Source organism: Urocampus carinirostris, chromosome 1 (assembly GCF_059441175.1).
Source record: "Urocampus carinirostris isolate Australia breed hairy pipefish chromosome 1, RoL_Ucar_1.0, whole genome shotgun sequence".
NCBI classification, from domain to species: domain Eukaryota; kingdom Metazoa; phylum Chordata; class Actinopteri; order Syngnathiformes; family Syngnathidae; genus Urocampus; species Urocampus carinirostris.
This window is the reverse complement of record NC_142349.1, coordinates 58,682,525-58,700,447: the sequence shown is the minus strand read 5'-3', so window position 1 is coordinate 58,700,447 and position 17,923 is coordinate 58,682,525. Positions and strand designations below refer to the sequence as shown.

At 40.1% G+C, this 17,923-nt stretch overlaps 2 protein-coding genes across 2 annotated transcripts in view; both read left to right on the top strand.

The window, feature by feature from the left end:
- Positions 1–12,256, top strand: part of LOC148376401 (supervillin-like) — a 42,448-nt gene extending 30,192 nt beyond the window's left edge. The window contains 11 exon segments of the mRNA XM_088346795.1: positions 1,656–1,806; positions 1,877–2,156; positions 3,348–3,499; positions 3,622–3,727; positions 5,850–6,057; positions 6,129–6,262; positions 7,349–7,504; positions 7,575–7,718; positions 9,025–9,146; positions 9,311–9,466; positions 11,816–12,256. Of these exon segments, the coding sequence (XP_088202921.1) occupies positions 1,656–1,806; positions 1,877–2,156; positions 3,348–3,499; positions 3,622–3,727; positions 5,850–6,057; positions 6,129–6,262; positions 7,349–7,504; positions 7,575–7,718; positions 9,025–9,146; positions 9,311–9,466; positions 11,816–11,902 (1,696 nt within the window). The 3' untranslated portion in view covers positions 11,903–12,256.
- A 1,788-nt stretch (positions 12,257–14,044) lies between these two features.
- Positions 14,045–16,076, top strand: LOC148376400 (uncharacterized). The gene is made up of 3 exons (XM_088319739.1): positions 14,045–14,137; positions 15,381–15,545; positions 15,645–16,076. Exons 2-3 carry the CDS (start codon positions 15,390–15,392, stop codon positions 15,882–15,884), a joined length of 396 nt encoding a protein of 131 aa, XP_088175865.1. The 5' UTR covers positions 14,045–14,137; positions 15,381–15,389; the 3' UTR covers positions 15,885–16,076.
- The last annotated feature ends 1,847 nt before the right edge of the window (positions 16,077–17,923 follow it).

The window sequence follows — 17,923 nt, the reverse complement described above, 5'->3', positions numbered from 1 at the left end:
CTTTAATAACCTCCTTATTCCTAATTATTTCCCGATTGCCAATTGGTTACGGCCATATTGCTAGGCAAGGGTAACAATGAGTGTGCCTTCTTTATATTTCTTGATGACTATTCTGTCAGGACCAGAACGGGAACAACGGGTCAGTAGCCAGGATAGAAGAGCAAAAATGGGATCAGGATCAGAAACTAGTCGAAGGCCAGGAGAGGAGAGTAGACATGTTTGAGATCAAAACAGATCGTAATGGGAGACAAACAGGAGCAAAAAACAGGACAGACGAAAAAGGGACTTGCCGTGTAAAACCAGAGATTCGCAGACGGACCGACAAAAGGTGACTGACAGGACAGAGTTTAAATACTGACATGGAGCCAATCTGTCAACAAGCTGCAGCTGGCGCCACACGGGCGGGGCCAATTGGGCGCCATGGCAACCGTGACACACACTGGCGCGGCCAATTGGGCGCCATGGCAACCATGACGTATTGAATATGTTTCATGTTTTGCTTCTTCCTACAGCATCAAGTCTTGGATCTATAACAAATAAATATAGTATTTTGTTAAACTTACTAGCGTAGTTTGAATTTTATAGGTTTTTGGTGTATTATTTTGAAATTATTGTAAAGTAGAGAAGCCTTCAGTTTATGGCAGAAAGAGCAATCTGCTGCTACCTACTTGATGATAAATAATATCAGTTACCGGTACTTGACTGATTGCTGAAAATCTTTAAACATACCTATCAAGAACGGCACAACTTTTGCAGATAATTATCTGTTTCGTAACGACCAATCAAATGATTTTGGACAATGTTTTGCGGCACACGAACTGAAGTCTCACAGAACACTTTAATTAAATGGATAACGTTCTTGGTCAGAATCCACGCTTTTACTAACTCTTTGAGGAATCGTTTGGCTTTCAAACAACCTAACCAATATCCTAATCTATTACTTGTACTTTAGCATCACTCTAAACAAAAACGTTTCACCTAAAACACTCAACTCTAACCCTTACACTTAACTGTAACCCTTAACCACAACCCTACATTGACACCTAACCATTTCCAGGTTTTGGACAACTTAAAACAGCCCCAAAGATTTTGACTACACAAATACAGCAAGTTTACTTTGAACTTATTCGCCTTTACCTGTCAGGACCAGAACGGAAACAGGACCCACTTGCGTAACAGTTACCACAAGTTTTATTGAAGGAACAAGGAAGGGGTGCGCCCACGATCCGGTGTTCGCTCTCGTACTTGGCTTTTGATCCGAACACGGAAGTGGATCTTCCGTAGCGAGCGATGGCGATGTCAGGGGTGGAAAACTGGTCGGTAGCTGAGACTGGGAGAGCAAGACGTGGTCGGGGTCAGAAACGAGTCGTGAGCCGGGACAGGAGAGCAGAAGTGGTCGGGATCAAAAACGGGTCGTGAGTCGGGACGGGAGAGCACACGTGGTCGGGATCAAAACAGGTCCTAGCGGAAGACAAACAGGAGCAAAAAATGGGACAGGCGTGAGTCAGGGTCGAAAAAGGCTTGCCTAGTATAAACGGAGATTTGCAGATGGACTGACAACAGGGGATTGACAGGACTGAGTTCAAATAGTGACAGGCAGCCAATCAGAACCCGCGGTGGCAATCATGACATTACCAGTCTCATACTCTCCACAGGAAGGGCCAAGGTCGTCCGGAATGGGCGATTTTCGGCAGGCTGACGGAGCACAATGAGACAATCTTATTCAAGGAGAAGTTTGTGGACTGGTCCGAAATGAAGTCACCTCTGTCACCGACGGGAGGGATGGAGCTGCTACCAGAACAACCGGTTTGCATCAAACTTTTTCCAAATCACAATTGTTTTCATACATTTTTTTACAAATATCCTTTCCCTTCAGAAGTCCACGGGGCGAGAGTGCCGACCGTATGACGCTAGCCTGATGCTGCCGCTCCTCCAGTCGCCGGTCGCCAGCATCTTGGACGGGGTAAACGTGGGCCGAGGCTACGGTCAGGCTGAGACCGAAGACCGCATGAGGACTCAAGAGATAAGCACCGTCTCGGTGGACGTGTGGCACATTCTGGAGTTCGACTACAGCCGTCTGCCGCGCCAAAGCATCGGACAGTTCCACGAAGGCGACGCCTACGTGGTCAAGTGGAAGTACATGGTCAGCACCTCGGGTAGGTTTTACTTTTAATTAAGCGGTGGATCAATATGACTGAAGGATTACTGTGTTTAGACAATCATAAAGATTGTTGGATTGCCTTCAGGGGCTTTTCTAAAAGATTCCTATGTTTAGAGTTCCAGCAGCCGATGGCCACTAATGCGGTCCTTGCAAACACTAGCCAGTGGTAATAGCACCCAGGATACCGGCTGCTAGCATTAGCAGCCAGTGCTCTTACTTTAGCTAGCGCAACTCAGTATGTGTAAGGGACATTTTTTGGTCTCCTGTATCCAAAAAGTACAATTTTGATATCTGAATAGAAACACATTGGATGGTTTTGCTCTGTTTAATAAGTGTTAAGAAATTTTATAAAAAACAATTTGCCTCATTATTTTGGTCGTATTTCGTTAGACATTTTGTCACTTCAAAATTTCACATTTGCACGTTTCAAAGTAAAACATGTTCATAAAGCATAGTTGCATTAAAACATTTTCCTAATATCTAACATGAAATTTCCTAGCTAATAAATAAAAAATAATATTGAATGCAAGTAAATAAAAATAAATACATTTAGATAAATGTTTAAAAAATTAAACAGTAAAAAATAATACATTTGAGTGGTATAATGATTAAAAAAATACTATAATATGTCCTAATTCATCAAATTCATCCATAATACTAAACCTTAAATATAAAAAATACAAATTAATACATTTGAATAGATATAAAAACAAAAAACACAGACAAAATGTAAACATTTCAAATTTAAAAAAAATAATGATAAAAAATTAAGAAACAAAATAAAAAATAAAAATAAAAGTGACCGAAAATAATAAGAGAAAAACAACATTCCTAAAAAATATTCATATTAATCTGAACAACGGCCACGTTTTTGCTCTCCTGTTCCGGCAATCGACCAGTTTTTCCGTCCCTGCCACCGCCATCGCTCGCTGTGGAAGATCCACTTCCGCGTTCCGAGCACAATCCGAGTACGAGAGCGACTTGCCTCGTGGGTCCAGCGAACACCGGATCGTGGGCGCAGCCCTTTCTCTTTCCTCCAATAAAAACTTGTGAAAAACGTAACGCGATTGGGTCCTGTTTCTGTTCTGGTCCGGTCCTGACATGGAGCTTGTGATTTTATCTATCTTTTAAAACATGATAATATGTTTGCTAGATTGCCGCTAATAATTCTTCTTGTATTTTTCAGTGGGACGCAGAAACAACCCAGAGGTGAGGAGCACCGGCCCAGGCCGTGAAAAATGTTGTTACTTCTTCTGGCAAGGCCGACATTCAACTGCCAGCGAGAAAGGAACATCGGCGTTGATGACGGTTGAACTGGATGAGGAGAGAGGAGCACAGGTAGAAAAAAATCCAATCATATTTGCCGTTTAAATCAACAATTTGTCAGAATCCATGTACACCAATGTTGTTATTTTCATATTGTTTATTTACACTGTCTTCATTTTTTTGCGTTTAAAAAGGTACAAGTGCAGCAAGGCAAAGAGCCGCCATGTTTCCTACAGTGTTTCAACGGTGGGATGATCGTCCATGCCGGAAAGAGGGAAGAGGAGGAGGAGAACACTCAAAGTGAGTATATTTTTAGTCCCGAGTGTGCTCTCTCTATTGATTTGTGGCATCAGACTTTTTTCCCAAAGCCCCAGCATGCATCATATAGCGACCGCCAGTAGTGTAAAAATACTTCATTTATTTAAATATATTGCTATTGATTAAAATAATCAGCAAAAACACATGTAGTAATCGCATAGGCATTATTTTCTTAAGACTTTAGAAATTCATCATTCATTTCAGGCAGTTACATTCCTTGTGAACACATATAAATACAACTTCAATCATAACAGAATACCTGAAAGGGAGTGGGACGAAGAAAATCCGACCCCTTACCTATACAGTGTACAGTAATCCCTCTGTTATCGCGGTTAATGGGGACCAAAACCACCCGTGAAAAGTGAAAATACGCGAAGTAGCGACGCCCCTTCAAAAATGCTTAAAAAAAATTATTATTATTATTATTTTTTTAATTATTTTATTTTATTATTATTATTTAGACCTGCGAAGCTCTGAACCACGAAGTAGCGACGCCCCTTCAAAAATGATTAAAAAAAATTAAAACTTTTTTTTTTTAATTTTATTTTATTATTATTTCTTAGACCCGCGAAGCTCTGAACCCGCAAACGAAGTAGCGAGGTCCCGCTAAATATATATATATATATATATATATATATATATATATATATATATATATATATATATATATATATATAGGGCAGCACGGCAGCGCAGTGGTTAGCGCGTGCGCGGCACAGTTCTAAGGTCTTGGGAACCTCCTGCGTGGGTTCAAATCCAGCTACCAGACTTCCTGTGCGGAGTTTGTATGTTCTCCCCGTGCTTGCGTGGGTTTCCTCCGGGCACCCCGGTTTCCTCCCACATTCCAAAAACATGCATGTCAGGTGAATTGGCCGGTCCAAATTGTCCCTAGGTGTGAATGAGCAAGTGAGCTGTCTGTCCCCGTGTGCCCTGCGATTGGCTGGCAACCAGTTCAGGGTGTCCCCTGCCCACTGCCCGATGATTGCTGGGATGGGCTCCAGCACCCCCGCGACCCTACTGAGGATAAGCGGTACAGCTGATGGATGGATGGATGGATATATATATATATATATATATATATATATATATATATATATATATATATATATATCAAGCCAAAACCTCAGCCCCAGAAGAAAGATTCAAAAAGAAGCTAATAAAATTTATGACGCTACAAAATGTAAATTTACATTAAGAGCATCGTAGAAAGAGGAGTTCACGTGGCTTGTAGCAGACGATGCAACGCAAACATTGCATGAATGAAGATGAGTAAATACAGGTACATGCTGATGGCAGATGGAAAACAGCAATGTCATATACATGCAATGAATGTTATAAGTAGATTTTAATAAACTTAATTTTAAAGTGTTGTTCTGCTTTATATTCTGATTATCAATCCTTAATACTTTGCAACAGCGGGTTTTTTGCAATTAGTCGTCTTATTGCATTTCAAGTTGTGAAAAATGGGGCAGGCAACTTTATGGCTGGGCAGGAAACTTTTCAGAGTTGTCTGCCCTGGTGTCTGGAAACTTTTCGTCATGAGTTTCAGACACTGATATACATGTACATATAAACACTACAAAGATACTAAAATGCAAGTACTTCAAAATAGTTCTATAGGAATACTTAAAAAATACCACTGCTGTAACACTATAATACAAAAATTCTGCTGCGTAAATATTATGACTGAAATGCAACAAAATATATCTACAGTAATACTACAAAAATACTACAAAAATTGTCTAATGGAAATATGACGGAATACTACTGTGGAAATACTACAGAATACTTCAAAACTAAAGTACAGTAATACTATTTAAAAATAACTCAAGTGGGTTCTGTAATTCAGACCAATTCTGGTTTTAGTAGCTTTTCCCGCTAGCATTTTAGGTTACACCACATACACCAGCTCTGACCAACTCCAGCTATTCGCTCTTTACAGCCTCACCGGTTTATCCAGCTCGCTCTGTCTGTCTTTTGTTGCTCACACTAGCTTTCATGTACTGTCACTTGCTGAGAATCATTCTTCGAATGCACATGCTTCAGCTCCATCCAAAGCTACAAAAACCTCTAATGATGAATTATTACACACTGTCACATTAAGGCGAGTGGCGTCTGTACTGCGTGCGTGGTGAAGTGCCGGTAGAGGGCCACCTGCTGGAAGTGGTGTGCCACTGCAGCAGCCTGCGCTCTCGAGCCTCCATGATCCTGCTCAGCGTCCAGAAAGCGACCATCTATCTGTGGAACGGTTGCAAGACACAATCGCACACCCGCAGCGTGGGCAGCACGGCAGCCCTCAAGGTCAAAGAACAGTAAGAGGCCTTTCTTGAATGTATAAATGGATGGCGTAGCAAAATATTCAGGAGAGTTGGTTTCTTTTGAGGTGTCCTCTTGAAGCTGGACTCCACAGCAGCAGTAAGGTGACTATTCATGAGTGCGACGAGGGCATGGAGCCGTCTGGTTTCTGGGACGCCATGGGACATAAAGACAGAAAGGCCTACGACTGCATGTTACAAGGTGATGATGGGCATCTTTTATGGTTTTCATTCATGTATGTAACAGGGGTCACCAACGTGTTTCCTTCGCACACTGGGAAGCCGCCTAAGAACACATATGTAGTCCACAGACGAGTACTGAAAATAGCTTTGAGTCATTGTGATTTTCTAGGGGTTAACCTATAATAATTACAAGTTTGTAATAACACAATAATGTTTTGGTAACAACATAGTAATAACATAAGTTTTTGTTTTTGTTTTTCAAATGCATACCAATGGCCCTTTGCGCTATTCAGTACAGTAACCAAAAAGTATCACTCAGTTTAAAAAGGTTGGTGACCCCTCATATATAGTGACAATGCCTAGCCCTTAACGGGACGGACAGCAATGAATGAACAGTTATTACAGATGTTTTAATTACAGAACATCCCGGCCACAAATAAGTCGCAGATAATGGCTGCCAACAATTCACAAGTGCAAAGACACATTGGCTTACTGTCATTCTCACAATAAAAGGGTGGTCCATTAGCAGAAATGAAGCTTAAACTTAAAGTCAAGAAAAACGAAACTTAAGGTACAACGATGGAAATTTCACTGCACGACCCTTTGTCTTAACCAGTTCCAGCGAATCAGATATGATAGTGCTCAAAGGAAGGGGGGGAGGTTACATTGTCAGGGAGGGAGGGAGTGAGGTCAAGCGGTAGGAAGGAAGGAAGGAAGGATGCAATGAAGGAAGGGAGAAAGGAAGTGAAATGAAATGAAATGATCTGCATTTATATAGGAAGGAAGGAAGGAAGGAAGGAAGGAAGGAAGGAAGGAAGGAAGGAAGGAAGGAAGGAAGGAAGGAAGGAAAAGAAGGGAGGAAGGAAGGCAAGAAGGATGACTCACTTTTAACTTTTACTGATACAACTGAAGGGTTAAGGCAGAAGCAAAGAGCTGTTTTGAAATGGATTTAAGGAGCCTCTTTACTTGGCAAGTAGTCATCTGCATTCAATACAAGAAATCTCTTATTGTGCTTGTTGTGCACAAAATCTGACCTTGGGATGTGAAATTTAAGGTGAGACAACTTTATAAGAACCAAATATTAATTTTGTAATGTTCTTCTCAGACCCTGGAAAATTCAACTTCACTCCACGGCTCTTCCAACTGACCAGTAGTTCGGGAGAGTTTACAGCGACAGAATTCTTCCACCCTTCCCGTGCTCCAGACCTCGTCAGTTCTCAGCCCTTCCTGCAGGAAGAACTCTACAATGTGGCTCAACCCGGTGAGCCTTGCTGATAAACGGGGCGCCCTTTTTCTTATGTTGGGTTTTGCTAATTGTATGTATTATCCAGCGCTGTTCCTGGTGGACAACTTCCATGAGGTCTACCTTTGGCAGGGCTGGTGGCCTCAGGACAGCGAAAGTACTGGATCAGCTCGCATGCGTTGGGATATGGAAAGGAAGTGCGCCATGGAGACTGTGCTACAGTACTGCAAAGGTCATTCCCTGTCCTCACTCTAACCCTAACATTAACTCCATCATATCCCTCTTTCAATGGTTTATTTTTTTGTCAAAGGTTCTCTTAGGAATATAAAGGGTACATTAGTTGGGAAAAAAGACATTCCTATTCCGCACTGGAGTATAAGTCGCATTTTTTTACCGCTTGTAACAACACAGAAAAATTATTTTAAAAAGAAAAAAAAAAGACTTAGACAATTTTTCCAGAGGTTGACAATTTTCTGCTTCGAGTGTCTTTTGTAAAAACAGTTATGCTACTTTTTAGCGCACTCTAACCACAACGACACATGAAATATGCACCTCTGTGACTGTGTCTGTATCTGTATCATGCAGGACCATCCAGTTAAGAAGGATCAAGGCAACTTTTATCGCGGAAAATACTGTTATTTTTTCTTATTCTATCTTTCATTCGTTCATCCATTATCTGCACCGCTTATCCTCAGTAGGGTCGCGGGGGTGCTGGAGCCCATCCCAGCTATCTTCGGGCAGTGGGAAGGGGACACCCTACACCAGTTGCAGGGAACACATGGAGACAGACAACTCACTCGCTCATTTACACCTTGGAACAATTTGGACTGGCCAATTAACCGTAAATGTATGTTTTGGGAATGTGGGAGGAAACTCGAGTGCCCGGAGTAAACCCACGCAGGCCCGGGGCGAACGTGCCAACTCCGCACAGGAAGGCTAGTTTAGGTGATTAGTTTAGGTAATATACAATATTGAACTTGGTTAAGTTTAGCATAGCCTAGTTGAGCTTAGTTTGAATTATTTTAGCGGAGTTTAATTGATCTTTGCTTAATTTAGTAGAGCTTAGTTGAGCTTATCTTAGTTGAGTTTACCTACCGTTTGCTTGGTTTAGCTTAGTCGATCTGAGCAGAAATGTTTTAATCTTTTCATAGTTCAGTTTATTTTAGTTGACTTTATCTTAGCTTTGTTCAATCAAGCCTAGTTTAGCATAGCTTCGGTTAGCTTTGGTTCACTTATCTTCACTGAACTTTACTACGCTTTGCTTCGTTTTGGTTAGTGGCTTCCGAATCACAAAAATAGGGAACCAAAAATATTACATCACAATAAAAAAAAATGAATAGGTACCTAGGAAATTTCAAATCGCCTCCACCACCCATGCCACCTCCAACCCCCCCCAGTTTCTTTGGGGGTCAGACAGATAGCTTCAAGCTTCAAACAGGTCAATAGAATCCCTGGTGTCAGGAATAATTGTTTATATCCTTATCTTGACTACCCACAATCCCTACCCCTAAACATCCCATAACCCTGTTTTTTTGCAGAGAAGAGTGACAGGAAGCCTCAGAAATCCTACCTGATCCATGCCGGATTGGAACCGCTCACCTTTACCAACATTTTCCCCAGCTGGGAGCATCGGGAGGATGTCGCCGAGATCTCAGAGAGGGTAATACTTCCTGGACAGAAAGAATTATTCATGTATTTATTTTATTTACATTGAGCCTTACTGTTACCTTCCTAATGAAAGATCGTCTTCATGTTAGATGTAAGATTCATTGACCATTCGCAGACATGAAATATTCTAAAGTATAATATTTTCTGTTGCTGTAGGAAGCAGAGGTGTCCAACCAGATCATCCGGGTGGAGGACGTCCTGGCCCGGCTCAGTCGAAACACGTTCCCGCTGGACCAGCTGCTTGCTAGACCGCTGCCAGAAGGTGTGGACCCGCTACAACTGGAGATCTACTTGTCCGACCAAGACTTTGAGGTCAGGGAGATGCATTTTGATGTTGTTCTTGATGATAATGGCAAAAGTTTTCACTTTCTGTCCAAAATAACAAGAAAACTGCATTTCAGGGGTCACCAACTTGATACCCCTGGAAGCCAGGTAGCCCATTAAGAGCACCTGACTAGCCCGCAGACCAGAAAATAGCTCACCATTGATCTTGTGATTTCTAAAAATAATGAAAACATATCTTATATATATATATATATATATATATATATATATATATATATATATATATATATATATATATATATATATATATATACACTGTTCCTTCTGTAGATTATATTGGTCATTCAAAGAAAAATAAATACATAGATAAATGAATAAATGAGTAAATAAAAGTAAATAGCTATACATACATACCGATACATACAGTACAGTCATGCATACAGTACAGTCATATATACATACAATACAGTCATACATACATACATTCAGTACAGTCATACATACATATAGTACAGTCATACAGTACAGTCATACATGCACGCAGTACATACAGTCATACAGTACATACATACATACATACATACATACATACATACATACATACATACATACATACATACATACATACATACATCGCACAAGCATACACTTTAGCTCAGATATGCAGCTTCATGTTTACCTCGGGCCGGGTCCCTTAAATCAAGTTAATCATTCGGGTTCGGGCTTTTATAGCCGAGGGTCGGGTTGGGCTGGATTATTTTAGGGTCCGGCTGGATTTTTTTAGGTTTGATCTTTCTCTTGAGACGCAAACATGCATACACTTTTTGCAATAAAATAAATAGTGAAACTGTGTCGTGGATGGTATTATGTCAGTTAGCAGATAGTGGCATCACAAATTGGTCAATTTAAGGTCCAGAACCATTTTAAGACACTTTGCCACTATTATTTTGAACTCATTTCCAGTTATATGTCTCCTCTAACTCATTTTTCAGAGCAAGTGCTAGATGAATTGAGGTAAGATTACCCTTTGAGTTTTCAAAGTGCAGATTCACAAATGAGTGTGCACGATGAACACACTTGAACTGCAAGTGCATTGTGGTCATCCGCAGCCGTTCTTTCTGTTTTTTGTCTTGCGTGTTGTATGATACACACTCGCATCTCTCTTCTTCTTCCTGGAACTCACTTTTTTCCGGGGCATCGATAAATGAATGCATCACTCCTGGATTTGGGAAGCATGATGAACAAAACACCGGAATGATGAATAGCAATCGGTCAAAATGTATTTTATTTTTGCATGTCACATATCACACAAGTACTTTCACACTTTTGTTAAAAAATGCTAAGCCTTGTAAAATCAACAGCACAGATTTGAAAAATTTATCCAACAATGATAAAAGGATATATATGCGACCTCAGTGCATAATATCCTGCAATCAATTATCCCCGATTGTATATTGTATTGAGCAGAGGCCAGCAGGGCACATTTTTGTCAGGCCCTGCAGTCCTTTGTTGCCTTTCTGTCCACCAAAAACTGAACTACACTCATGCGGCCGCGAACCATTATCCCAGAGCCCATATTGCTACAAGAAGGGACTGGCAGAAGGCAGTTTTCTTGGCCATCCAAAATAAAATACACGGTCGTGGCCGCAATTTATTATCCCTAATCGACTGATGCCGAGAGCAGGAGGCTTTTTTTTTTTGTACCGTCCAATGAAGTGCGCCATTTTGACCTACCTAATAGGAACTGTCCAGTTTTAGCCATAATCCAATATTCCCCGTTGACTAAAGCTAAGAGCAGGACTTAAGAGAGCAAATTTGTGTGGTGCGTGGCAGCTCTTTTTTTTCTGTTCATTCCCGCTAAATGGAACAGAACCAAAGCGGCCGCAATCCGTTATCCCAGCTCGACTATTTCTCCGAGCGGAGTTTGGCAGACCAAATGATAAAATGGGGGAAGGGGCTGCTTTACTGATTTTCCCACATTGCGGTGATTCTCATTCCCATTAACTATTGTAAAACGTCATATTACATTCACTTAAATATTTAAAGAAAAAAAACTGTTTTTGTACTCATTTTATTCAGAGGCTTTATATTTTAGGTGGGTTTTATGTTCAGTTTTTTTTTCCCAGAATATATTTTTCTCCTGGAGATGGGCCTTTTTACTGCTATGGGGAATATTTTGTAATTTAAGGGGGGAAACATATGTGAGGAAAAAGCAGCTATTGTATTCCAAATCATAACGTGAACATTTTGAAATGCAGGGAAACCGAAACCCGGGGAGCTACTGTATTTGCCTAACTAATGGGATGTATTCTGTGTCTCTTTGATTTTTATCTGTCACAGTCAGTTAAAGTTGTTGCTGTTGTTATCACTTGGCAGGAAGCTTTGGATATGAAGAGGGACGAATATGAACGTCTACCTGGGTGGAAGCAGGTCAACTTGAAGAAGGCCAAAGGACTGTTTTGAGCATGTTGCATTGAAATATGAATCAAGAAGTGCACAATAGTAAAGAAAGAGAGTGATGGAGATGAACAGGAGAAGGACAGGAGAGGCACTGCCTGTTCTGTGTCACTCGGGATATCCCAACACCAAGAGTGTTGATTTTTCCACGTCGCACAAGTGTGCAGTTTTAACGCTGTAATGTAAAGGGTTGGTTTTAAATAATGTATAGTGCCTTTGCTTAATTGTTTGTGTACAGTTTATACCAAAAAATGTGTGACGTCCTTTTTGGCATCATGTAAACGCATTTAGACTCCAAAATGGAGTCATATTGTGTTTCCTGCTTAATAAATGAAACGCACTTTGAGCTAAGGAACTGAGTGACATTTTTTTTCATTTTAGTTTCAATCAAAATAACTAATATGAATAGAATAGAATAGAATAGAATAGAATAGAATAGAATAGAACTGTTTAAATCTAGGCTTAAAACACATTTATATTATATAGCATATGAATGATCTATATTTCATGTGGACAATATCTGTTTATTATTTGTTATTGGAACATCCATTGCACCCTGGTCAACCTTTGTACTTTATTTTTCATTTTATATTATACTTTAATTATTTCATATTTAATTTCATTTTTTTATTGTTTGTTAATGCAACAGTCATTGCACCCTGGTCATCCTGGAAGGGGGATTACCTCATGTGCGGTCCCTTCTCAAGGGTTCTTCATTTTCCTCATGCTGAGGTTTTTGAGTTTTTCCTTGCTCTCATGTAGGTTTTAGATCAGGAAGTGGTGTAATATTAGTCTGTAGTTTGTAATAGTCTGTGGTCTTTGCAGCCCTTTGAGACTCCTTGTGATTGGGGGCTATACAAATAAACTAGAATAAAATAGAATAGAATAGAATAGAATAGAATAGATGTCATAATTACTTATGAAATTCACCTGTCCCCGCTCGCTGGGCGCCAGCTGCTGATGGTTACCTGATTGGTTCCCCGTCCTATTTAAGCTCAGTCCTTTCACTTGCCTGTTGTCAGTCCGTCAGCGAACCTCTGTTTTCACAAGGCAAGCATTTTTGACTCTGACTCCCATCGGTCCCGTTTTGTCACCCGTTTTCCACTCTTCCATTCTTGATTTCCCCGTTTGTCTCCTGCACAACCCGTTTTTGACACCGACCATGTTTTGATCTCCCGTCCTGGCTAACGACCCGTGTTCTGATCCCGACCACGTTCTGATCTCCCGTCCCGGCTAAAGACCTGTTTTTCCGCCTAACTACGCTACGATCTCCCGCTCCGGAAGATCCACTTCCGCATTCGGAACACGTTCCAATCCGGTGAGCGGCTTGCTTCCCGCTTCCAGCGAGCGCTGGATCGCTGGCGCTGCTTTTCCTCTATATTTCAATAAACCTGTGAGAAATGTTACCCAATTGGGTCAACCAGTTGTTCTGGTAATAGAATAGAATAGAATATACTTCATTGCCATTGCTTGCAATAGAGTTTACATTGCTTCTAAAAAGAATAAACATGGCATTCCAGGTGAAAAATATATAAAACAATATCAGGGTGCAAGGTAGTGGTTATAGAAAAGACTAGATTGTAAGTGCATTAAAAAATAGGGCAATGACAACAGCAAAATTATATTTTAAATTCATTTTGGGAGGAACAATGTTTTTTTTTTCCACCCCACCTTGAAAAAATAGTGATATAAGTGCCCTTCACGTGAAAGTGACAATTTATTCTTGTAAAAAAATATTTTAAAAACTTTATTACAGGACTTTTAATTACAAAAAAAAAATCATAATGTTACAGTATTAAAAAAACAACAACTAAATAATCCGTCATGCTTTTCAATTAAAAAAAATCAAATGAATGTTTTTTAGACTATATACATTTGTCTGTTTTTTATTAATGGCTTTACTTTATACAGATTTTTGCGCTTAAAGCATTAAAACAAAGGATTATTTCAGAACCACCTGTATGAACGAAATAAACATATTATTGGCGTTATTGTTTATTGTTGTTTTTATATAAATATATATATATTTATGTTAATAATAATTAATAGATAATAATTATTACCGGAAATACGCCTCTACAGACCCGGAAGTCTTTTATTGTCCCGTGGGGAATGAGGAGGGTGGTATAGTAGTCACGTGATGCTGATAAAGACATAAAAAGGGTGGCAACTCCATATCCGTTCTTTCTGTGGTTTGCTGATGTCGGTGGTCGGACGTGTGGGACTGCCACATTTAAAGCGGTATGTTAACAATTTATAGAAGTCTTTCTCCAAAAACTAGTCTGTAATTATTGGAGTTTACTTGTGGTGGCCAGTGTATAGAGTCATTTCCGTGTTTTGTTGGGTGTAAGTTCCAGCATTGCCCCCCCCCCCCATCTCGTGGGATGCCTCTAGCAAGATGGCAGCTAAAGCTCACGAGGATTATTTCGGCTTTTATTTTTATTGATTTTAAATTATGGTTTGTTAGTATTTCCTTTCCCAGTGAATATGTCAAATCATTTGAGTCAGCGCTCGATTTAACATCGATGAGCGCCACCTGCCTCAGAATTAAGTTTTAGACTTCTAAAATGTCTGCCACCTTTTTTAAATATTTGTATTTAGATCTTAAGTCACTTTCTTTGGTCAAACTCTCAATGATGATTTGCATGTGGGTCCGTGTTTCACCTGAATTTGATGATTATGCTCCACTGCGCTGATGAGTTTGACCTCATTCAATCGAGGGACAGGGTTATTTTAATTGGTGTAGTTCTACTAATTTGTATCATTTTGTTTTACTTCCAAGGTTTCCTGTGTTGATGGAATGAGGTGAGTTTTATACTTTTATGACAGTGTTAAAACCTAAATGAGAGGATTCACGGGCTTTGATACTTTTTTCTCCCTAGGGTAATTTCCATCCAAAATAACACAAGTTTGATTTATTTGTGTGTATCTTTTTAATCTAGTTTATTTCTGATTTCTCATAGAGATCGGTACATTTTAAAAGCATTGCATTGTATAAATTTGCCGAGTTATCAATTTTTTGGTTTTACATTTTGATCCCGGAGTGTAATGGTTGATCTTATGCTGCGGCCATTCTCATTTTCTCTCGCTATTTGCCCTAGGCACTTGGTTTTGCAAGTGTAATGTGTCCCGATACTCTCAATACCGAGGGAGAGGGGCCCTTCAATCCATAAATTAACACCTTCAGATTGGGGGTGGGGGTCAGCTTACTCGGAACGAAGTGACTTCCCAGAAGACTGCAAATTCTCAATATTTGTAAATGCAAGTCCTTTTCCACAACTACGCAAGCATTTGCAATGAAATATCTTTGTCTTGGACATGAATGCAATACAATACCTTTCGTGTTAAAACATGAACGTTGGTAAACCGCCACTTTACACAGTGCACAAATCTGAGATCTAAATCATCCTAACCCGTTAGCTGTTATGTTTATCCTGTTTAAATAAATACACATTAGTCATGTTACTGAGTTTTGTGATTGCAGAACCTAAAAATGTTCAAAACTGAATCGGGCACTTACAATGGAGAACAGACTGCATCAAACTGGCGTTATGAGGCCACGTGTGCAGTTGTCGGTGGTAGGCCATCTGTTGACCCACCAGTATTGGTGGCGTCATTCACCCCACCTAAACCCACAGAACCTCCAATGGTAAGTTGAGAGGAGCAGGAACTGAACCCACCACCCTATACACATGTTTTTGTACAATACACTGGCATTATGTAATTGTTTTTCCCGCCCAACCTAAAGGTCAATTCAAAATATCCTGTGGAAGAGCTGGCCGCCATCACAGCTACCACACCACCGAGCATGCTGTCTGCATCTTCCACTCTGGCACTAAATCACAAATCATCCAGAAAAAAGAAGCATGATGCACTCTTTGACCTTTTCAAAGAAGAGTTTGCCAGAGAGCAGAAAAGGCATGAGGAATCTGAGGCCAAAATGGAGCGGTTCCTGATCCTTTTTGAGAAGCTTGTGGACAAATCGTAAGAGCAGTGATGTCTGTGCAATGTTTCCTTTGTTTTATTAAAGGAACACTTTATTTTATTAACTCAATGATTTTCCAGTTTTATGGAAATATTGATTTATTTTTGTTACATTTTGTGACTATTTATTTACTGTCATCTGTTTTGGACCGATGTGAATTTGTTCTTCTGAAACTAAATTATTATTTAAACCAGAGTGATTTGTAGGTTTCTGTCCAACACACGGTTTACACACACATTATGACACATCATGAACTGAACAAAGTGTTTCTCAAAGAAGTTTACTGAATAGTAGTTGTATTTCGGGAAACGGTATACCAAATGCACATGGTGTCTCAAATCGTCTTTCCTCTTATCACAACCAGCCAAGTAGTCAGGACAATTCAAAATATGAGGTGGGCATCAATCATATGTTTTCTAATAAAAGTGTGTTTTGGTCTAGATTTAAAAATTTCCATTAAGGTTACAGATCTATCTTCCGGAGGTATAGCATTCCATGGTACTGGGGCTTGGACGGAGAACGCTCTCGAGCTTGCAGACCTCTTGGCTCTTGGAGTCACAAGTAAACTGGCATGTTCCAAGCAAAGGCTCCTTGCAGGAACATGGGGAAATCAAATCAGAAAGATAAGAGGGTGCAAGTCCATGCAAACATTTGTATGTTAAGAGAACCTTAGTCACATCTTAAGTGGAATGAGAGCCAGTGCAAGTTGGTTAATACAGGAGTAATATGTTCACTTTTTTTGTCTTAGTCAAAAGTCTATCTGCCGCATTCTGAACCAGCTGCAAACTTGATGGTAGACATTGGGAGACTAGAAAGCAATACATTACAGTAATCAAGCCGAGAAAACTCATGAATTAAAACCCCTGCATCTGATTGGGACGGCATCGAACGAATCTTAACGATATTACAAAGGTGGTAGAAAGCTATTCTAGTAATATTTTTCACGTGTGACTGAAACGACAGATTAGGATCAAATATAACACCTAGATATTTGACCGAGTCACTGTAAGTGATATTACATTTGTCTAGGTTCAGGGCAGTGTTTGAGAACAACTGATGACAGTGAGCTGGACCAATAATCAACATTTCAGTTTTTTCTGGGTTAAGGTGTAAAAAAATTAAGTGACATCCATCTTTAAATCTCAGTAAGGCAAGCCTCCAGACTTCAACTTAACTGTCCAGTTGTCTCCAGTGGCACATACAGTTGAGTCATCTGCATAGCAATGGAAACTAATATACTTGCGGATAATGTCACCAAGGGGAAACATACCTGTCAACCTCCACGGCTCCATGCAATGTTTCCTAACAGCGCCGCATCTCTTGAGGTAGGACAAGGTTGCAGAGTGTTTATTAAAGATTTCTGAGATGTACCCTGTTGACTATGCAAACATGCAGGAAAGCGCAGAATGCAAATGTGGGTCTGACCTCCAGAGCCTGAAACATAGCTTTGGGCAATTTCTTTCATATTAACTGTGCGACCCGGTGGCTAATTCTGTGTACGGTGGACCTAAGAACACTGAAGACCTGTGACACCACATGGTAGGGCAGACTGTGAGCCAGCCAGTGCATGTAGATCAGGACCGCCACATGGCCTTGCTCAGCCCTAAGTCTTGCATGAGTTTTGACTCCACATCGAACCATAAGCACAGGATGGGAACATTCCTGTCCTACCTGTCCACGCTTATGAGATGGACACTCTGGAACACATTAGATAAGATAAACAATATAGACATAAATGTGGGCATGGGAAAGAAAAATGACCGCTTTTACTGTGATGTATGTATGCGTCATGAAATAATGTCTGAATCTTTTTTTTTTAATATATCATGACAACTCTTGAATTAAATTATTTTTTAACAAAGGTGTTTGGGCGCTATGAAAGGTTTGGTAATGATACGTCCGCTTAAGGGTCAGGTGGACTGTTGTTGTGTTTGTTTACTTTTCACCGTGTCACACGTTAAAGACCCCTACATTATTTCTTAAAATGGCATTAAAATACTAATAAGTAGGTTATCATTTATGTCTACACAAACATGGGGCGT